General features: G+C 40.3%; 1 protein-coding gene and 1 pseudogene across 1 annotated transcript; both read left to right on the forward strand.

Annotated features, from left to right (window-relative positions):
• The first annotated feature begins 3,622 nt into the window (after positions 1–3,622).
• Positions 3,623–4,853, forward strand: LOC140955325 (putative disease resistance protein RGA4). The gene has a single exon (XM_073407785.1). It carries the CDS (start codon positions 3,852–3,854, stop codon positions 4,851–4,853), a length of 1,002 nt encoding a protein of 333 aa, XP_073263886.1. The 5' UTR covers positions 3,623–3,851.
• On the forward strand, positions 4,842–7,495 carry LOC118046652 (putative disease resistance protein RGA4; annotated as a pseudogene).
• Positions 7,496–7,905: the final 410 nt, after the last annotated feature.

Below are 7,905 nucleotides of genomic sequence, written 5' to 3' on the forward strand. Positions count from 1 at the left end.
TTAAATCAAAAATGGGTTTTGCATATTACGTGATATTTGTCGATGATCACTCTCGTTTCACATGGCTCTACCCAATGAGATTTAAATCTGATTTTATTGATATTTTTCTTCAATATCAGACCTTTGTAGAAAATCAATACTCTTGCAAAATTAAAATTTTTCAGAGTGATGGTGGTGCTGAGTTTTGCAGCAACCGTTTTCAATCTCAGCTCCGCTCCTCTGGTATTCAACACCAAAAGTCTTGCCCCTACACTCCTTCTCAAAATGGACGGGCTGAGCGCAAGCATCGCCATGTGACTGAAATGGGCCTTGCACTCTTATTTCATTCACGAGTACCCACTTATTATTGGGTTGACGCTTTTAGTACAGCGACTTACATCATCAATCGGTTGCCTACCCAACTTCTTGGAGGTCTTTCTCCCTTTGAGATTTTACATGGTAAAGCTCCTCTTTACATCAATTTTCATCCTTTTGGTTGTAGAGTTTATCCATGTTTACGTGATTATGCTGCTAACAAATTTTCTCCACGCAGCATTCCATGCATATTCTTGGGTTACAGTCCTTCCTATAAAGGTTATCGTTGTCTAGACCCTGTTACCTCCAAGATCTATGTCACGCCCCATGCCAAATTTGATGAACTCAATTTTCCACTAATACCTAACTCTATCGCACAACCTCCTACATCCTTAGATTTTTCCAGTTTTAATGAGCTCGTGCACGCCCATGACCCACCATTATCTACTGCCCCATTGCCCACAGTTCCTCAATCTAATCCTCATTCTCGGTCTCAGTCGCATGCATGTCGTCTCTGTTCTGACTCTTTACTTGAGCCTATGCAGGTTTCTACTGATCAGATGTCTTCCATACAGAACATCCCAGCTTCTTCTGAAGCCCCTGGTCTTCCAACACAGGCTCCATTACATTCTGACACTCCAACTCATCCTCATGATCAGTCTGTTACTTCATCCTCTCACCCGATGGTCACTCGAGCTAAAGCAGGCATTTTTCGGCCACGTTACCCCACTTATCTGAGTCAACATGTCTCGGGTCTATTACATGCCCTCCTTACTACATCTGAGCCCCGTGGATTCAAGACTGCTGCCAAAAACCCTGCATGGCTCGCTGCTATGGATGAAGAACTCAATGCTCTCCGTGAAAATTGCACTTGGGATCTTGTTCCTCGACCTCCCAACACAAACATTGTGGGTTCCAAATGGGTTTTCCGTACAAAATATCAGTCTGATGGCTCTATTGACCGACTCAAGGCCCGTCTTGTTGCCAAAGGCTACACTCAACTCCCTGGTCTTGACTACACTGATACCTTCAGTCCAGTAGTCAAAGCTTCCACTGTTCGTGTAGTGTTGTCACTAGCAATCACTCATGGTTGGCCTCTTCGCCAACTTGATGTTAAAAATGCTTTTCTTCATGGTATTTTGCAGGAACATGTTTATATGGAGCAGCCTCCTGGATATGTTGATCCTCGCTTTCCTCAGCATGTTTGCAAACTCAAGAAGGCTCTTTATGGCCTCAAGCAGGCTCCGCGTGCTTGGTTTCAACGATTCAGCTCGTTTCTTTTGAAACTTGGTTTTACATGCAGTCGTGCTGATACCTCCTTATTTGTTCTGCATCGTCAATAACAAATCATTTATCTCTTACTCTATGTTGATGATATTATCCTCACTGGCAACAATAACTCTCTTCTCAACAGCTTCATTCAACAGCTTCACTTAGAATTCGCCACCAAGGACTTAGGTTCTCTCAGCTACTTTCTTGGTCTCGAAGCCACCTCTACCTCGACAGGACTCTTTCTCAGTCAGACCAAGTATGCTCGCGACATTCTTACGAGAGCTCAACTCCTTGATTGCAAACCGGTATCCACTCCTATGGTTGTCGCTCAACATCTTTCTTCCGCTGGTTCTCCGTTTGCAGATATCACTCTGTACCGTTCTCTTGTTGGTGCTCTGCAATACTTGACCATCACTCGTCCTGATCTTGCTCATTCTGTCAACTCCGTTAGCCAATACTTGCATGCTCCTACTGATGACCATTTTCAAGCTGTAAAGCGCATCCTTCGGTATGTCAAAGGCACTCTTCACTTTGGCCTTTCATTCACTACCTCCTCTTCTGCTACCATTACTGCTTACTCTGATGCTGATTGGGCTGGATGCCCTGACACTAGGCGCTCCATTTCTGGTTACTCCATCTATCTTGGCGACAACCTTGTCTCCTGGAGTGCCAAGAAGCAACCTACGGTATCTCGCTCTAGCTGTGAATCTGAGTATCGTGCCCTTGCTTCCACTGCTGCGGAGGTTTTATGGTTAGATCATCTCCTGCATGATTTACACATCCCTCGTCCAGATCGACCGCTACTTCTCTGTGACAACAAAAGTGCCATCTTTTTAAGCTCCAATCCAGTCTCTCACAAGCGCTCCAAGCACATCGATCTTGACTATCATTTCCTTCGAGAACTTGTGGTCGCTGGTCGTATTCGCATTCAACATGTTCCTTCTACTCTTCAAGTTGCAGATGTCTTTACCAAGAGTGTTTCCAGGCCACTCTTCACATTCTTTCGCTCCAAGTTACGCATGTGCTCTAATCCCATGCTTACCTTGCGGGGGGGTGTTAAGGATACTCCAGAATCCCCTCCTGATTCTTAGCTCATAATTATAGGAATGTAATATATTGTATTTATGTTATGATTCTTTCCTTCTTAGTAGTCCAGCTACACATGTATACATGCTCTATATAAATAAAACGTATCTCCACCTCATAAGTATGGTGGTTTCTCAAAACCTTCACAATAATAATCCATTGTCCTAGTCTCTAGGAGTTAGTTTTTCTGTTTTGATGTTAACAGATAATAGCATGATTACATGCTATAAGTTTGGAATTCTGTTATTCTATTTTTCAATAAATATGTGTAACGATTGCATGGAATGAATGCAATCAGGATTATTCATTTCTTTTATCAAAATTCAATACAACAGTTTCTGTATTTTCTCTTCTACTTCTTTCTATCAGTTTTCTTCTCATACACGTTTACTATTCAAACACTTTCATAGGGTTTGCTTGCTCCAACTATGAAAAATAAATACACCATCAGTTTCTCAGGTTCATGATCAATAGCTTGGAATCGTTTCCTCTTGTCGGCATGGTATTTGGTATAGTTTAAAAGTTGGAAGATTGCTTCATGAGCTGGTAAAGAACCAGTCAAAGAAGAAGTAGTCAAAGATTTATTTATGCTCTGTATTTCCTGTTTTCATGCAAATAATTAATTGCGTCCTAGTCTCTAGGAATTAGGTGATCTATTAGTATGTTAACAGATTGTAGCAGGATTTTTATGGTTTATTGTAGCATTTCTGTTTTGTTTTGCAGTATAAATATTTGTAAAGATTGCAACATAAAGTGCAATCATATTCTTTAATTCTCAGCTAATAAAACAGTAAAAGCTTCTACTGTTCAGATCAAGATTTCTGGCAATTCTCAACAGTAACAAACTGTGTAAACATCAAAACTGTCCATTCTTTCCAAGTTTTATTTTTCTTTTCTAAACACTGTCAGTTTAAAAGTGATACCAAATACCATGCCGACAAAGGCGTCCGTGGAATTTTCTTAGCCATGCCATAACAACATGACAGTAGTGGTTCGAGGAAGATGCTGCCAACAGCCATCAATCAATTAGGGAGGAAGGGACCGTCATGCAACTATGCTCTGTATCTCATTATTCCAAACACACCTCGTTTCATCTTTTAATATTTCACACCATGCTTCTCTCTCTCTTGTGCTCAAAATTTCTTCTTTGATCCCCCCCCCCAAAAAAAAAAAAAAAAAAAAAAACAGAGACGGAGAATATGGCAGCAGAGCTTCTTCTTACGTTTGCCTTGGAGGAGACTTTGAAAAGGGTGAGTTCCATTGCTGCTGAAGGGATCGGACTTGCTTGGGGATTGGAGGGCCAGCTGCGAAAGCTCAACCAGTCCTTGACCATGATCAAAGATGTGCTCCAAGACGCAGCCAGAAGGGCAGTAACAGACGAGTCTGTGAAGCGTTGGCTGCAGAACCTACAGGATGTAGCTTACGATGCTGAAGATGTTCTGGACGAGTTTGCTTATGAGATTCTCCGAAAAGACGAAAAGAAGGGAAAGGTACGTGATTGCTTTTCACTCCACAATCCTGTTGCATGCCGTTTGATTATGGGTCAAAAAGTTAAGAAGATCAATAGAGCCCTGGATGAAATCCGGAAAGATGCAGCCGGATTCGGGCTTGGATTGACATCTCTACCTGTAGATAGAGCTCAAGAAGTTAGCTGGGACCCAGATCGAGAGACACATTCGTTCCTTGACAGCTCAGAAGTTGTAGGAAGGGAGGATGATGTCTCTAAAGTTATGGAATTGCTGACTAGCTTGACCAAACACCAACATGTCCTTCCGGTTGTCCCTATAGTGGGGATGGCTGGCCTTGGAAAGACTACTGTAGCAAAAAAAGTTTGTGAAGTAGTGCGGGAGAGAAAACACTTTGATATAACAATCTGGGTTTGTGTTACTAATGATTTTAGTAAAGGGAGGATTTTAGGAGAGATGTTGCAAAATGTTGATGAAACTACAAGTAGGTTGAGCAACCTAAATGCAATTATGGAAAACCTTAAGAAAAAGCTGGAAAAGAGGACATTTTTTCTTGTTCTTGATGATGTGTGGAATGAAGACCTCGATAAGTGGAATGATTTGAAGGAGCAACTGTTAAAAATTAACAGCATGAATGGGAATGGTGTTGTTGTTACAACCCGCAAAAAGCAAGTCGCAGACATGATGGAGACTTCTCCTGGTATTCAGCACGAGCCGGGAAAAACTAACAGATAAAGAATGTTGGTCCATTATTAAGCAAAAGGTGAGTGGGGGTGGACGAGAAACAATAGTTTCAGACTTGGAGTCTATTGGAACAGAGATTGCAAAGAAATGTGGAGGGCTTCCGTTGCTTGCTAATGTTTTGGGAGGAACTCTTCACGGAAAGCAGGCAGATGTGTGGCAGTCAATTCTAAAGAGTAGAAATTGGGATTCTCGGGATGTACAAGAAAAAGCTTTGCGCATATTGAGATTAAGTTTTGATTACCTGTCATCGCCATCACTGAAAAAATGTTTTGCATACTGTTCCATTTTCCCTAAAGATTTTGTAATTGAAAGGGAAGAGCTGGTTCAACTTTGGATGGCTGAAGGTTTTCTCAGGCCATCAAATGGGAGGATGGAAGACGAAGGCAGCAAGTATTTCAATGACTTGCTTGCAAATTCCTTTTTCCAAGATGTTCAAAGGAATGAGTGTGAGATCGTAACAAGTTGCAAGATGCATGATCTAGTGCATGATCTTGCATTACAGGTCTCAAAATCAGAAGCGTTAAATCTGGAAGAGGGTTCGGCTGTTGATGGTGCATCTCATATTCGTCATCTAAATCTCGTATCTCGTGGGGATGACGAGGCAGCATTAACAGCGGTTGATGCTAAAAAATTACGAACTGTTTTCTCAATGGTTGATGTACTCAATGGGCCTTGGAAATTCAAAAGCTTGAGAACTCTCAAATTGCAGGAGTCTAATATCACTGAGTTACCAGATTCAATTTGCAAGCTGAGATATTTGAGATATCTTGATGTCTCACGTACCAGTATCAAAGCATTACCAGAATCCATCACAGAGCTCTACCATTTGGAAACATTAAGATTCACTGATTGTTACTCAATGCAAAAGCTTCCCAAGAAAATGAGGAATTTAGTGAGCTTGAGACATCTTCATTTTGATGATCCAAAGCTTGTGCCAGCTGAGGTGAGACTCTTAACACGCCTTCAAACTCTGCCGATATTTGTTGTGGGTCCAGATCATATGGTTGAAGAGCTGGGATGTTTGAAAGAACTAAGAGGAGCATTGAAGATATGCAAGCTTGAGCAAGTGAGAGACAGAGAAGAAGCTAAGAAGGCAGAACTGAGTGGAAAAAGAATGAACAAATTGGTGTTTGAATGGAGTGATGATGAAGGTAACAGCAGTGTCAATAGCGAGGATGTGCTGGGAGGCCTGCAGCCTCACCCAGACATAAGAAGCTTGACAATTGAGGGTTATGGAGGTGAAAATTTCTCATCATGGATATTGCAACTCAATAATCTGACGGTGCTGAGATTGAAAGGCTGCAGCAAGTTCAGGCAACTCCCAACACTTGGATTTCTTCCACGCCTTAATATTCTAGAGATGAGTGGAATGCCTAATGTGAAATGTATAGGCAATGAGTTCTATAGCAGCAGAGACAGCGCAGGTGTACTGTTTCTAGCACTACAAATACTCACTCTATCCAGGATGGATGGTCTTGAAGAATGGATGGTACTAGGTGGAGAAGTTGTTGCAGTATTTCCTTGTCTTGAAGAGTTGAGCATTAAGGATTGTGGAAAGTTGAAAAGCATTCCGATATGTAGAATTTAAAATTGACAGTTGTGATGAGCTGAGATATTTTTCTGGTGAATTTCATGGCTTCACGTCTCTTCGAGTTTTAAGTATATGGAGCTGTCCAAAGCTGCCATCCATTCCAAGCGTACAACACTGCATATATAGCTCTGGTGGAATTGGGTATTATTTGGTGCGGTGAGTTGATCTCAATTCCTGGTGATTTCCGAGATTTGAATTCTTTGAAGAAATTGATTGTTAATGGGTGTAAATTGGGAGCTCTTCCAAGCGGACTACAATGTTGCGCATCTCTAGAGGATTTATCAATAATTGATTGGAGAGAGCTTATCCATAGCAATGATTTTCAAGAATTGTCTTCGCTTCGAAGATTATTGATTAAAGGTTGTGATAAGCTCATCAATATTGATTGGCATGGTTTACAACAATTGCGTTCTCTTGTTTTTTTAGAAATCACCGCGTGTCCCAGTTTGAGTGATATCCCAGAGGATGATTGGTTGGGCGGCCTCACCCAACTGATAATCGGTGGTTTCTCAGAGGAGATGGAGGCTTTTCCTGTAGGAGTTTAAACGCAATCCAACACCTCAACTTGAGTGGGTCCCTCAAATCCCTATCGATATATGGATGGGATAAACTGAAGAGTGTACCACACCAACTTCAACACCTCACTGCCCTCGAGACATTGGGGATAATGGATTTCGATGAAGCATTGCCAGAATGGATGGCCAACCTTTCTTCTCTTCGATTTCTTTGGATTTATAATTGCAAGAATCTCAAGTATATGCCAAGTTCAACAGCCATTCAACGCCTCTCCAAATTAAAGCAATTGAGTATAGAGGGATGTCCACATCTTAAAGAAAATTGTAGAAAGGAGAATGGCTCTGAGTGGCCCAAGATTTCTCATATCCCATCAATCTATATACAGGGTACACATGTATAGGTAAGTTGGGGTTTTAATTATTCCATTACTTTGTAGTATGCTAAGGAGAGAGAACCAATTAAAGTATTTAAATTAATGAAAGCAATAATTAGACTTCATTCTTTTAAGAATGGTTTATTTCTCATATCCCAACATTCTTTAGACTAATATCAAAATTAACCAAATCAATCATAATCAAATATTTTATTATCTTTTATTATTATGTTAACCAAATTTATACTTGTGATCAATGATAATATCAATAACCATAAATCATTATTTCTGTAGAATATACAGGACGGACACTATCAAATGCCATTATTATTTAGCTTCTACTATGTATTAAAATATACACATATCAATGATAAAATCAATAGCAATCCAACATTATTCTAATATCATTCCTACAAAATAATTTAACTTATATTTATTGCATTGTCTATGCAGTATTATTTATTTTAAAATCATCAACTTTATATACAATCATGATTCTTAAAACAAACCATTAAATCTTAAAATTAAATACTTTATATACATATGAATTTAATGATGATTTG

This window comes from Populus alba, chromosome 1 (assembly GCF_005239225.2).
Source record: "Populus alba chromosome 1, ASM523922v2, whole genome shotgun sequence".
In the NCBI taxonomy this organism is placed as follows: domain Eukaryota; kingdom Viridiplantae; phylum Streptophyta; class Magnoliopsida; order Malpighiales; family Salicaceae; genus Populus; species Populus alba.

Excerpts from the sequence above, each read along its gene's own strand:
- LOC140955325 (XM_073407785.1), top strand. The coding sequence starts at position 3,852 with ATGGCAGCAGAGCTTCTTCTTACGTTTGCCTTGGAGGAGACTTTGAAA.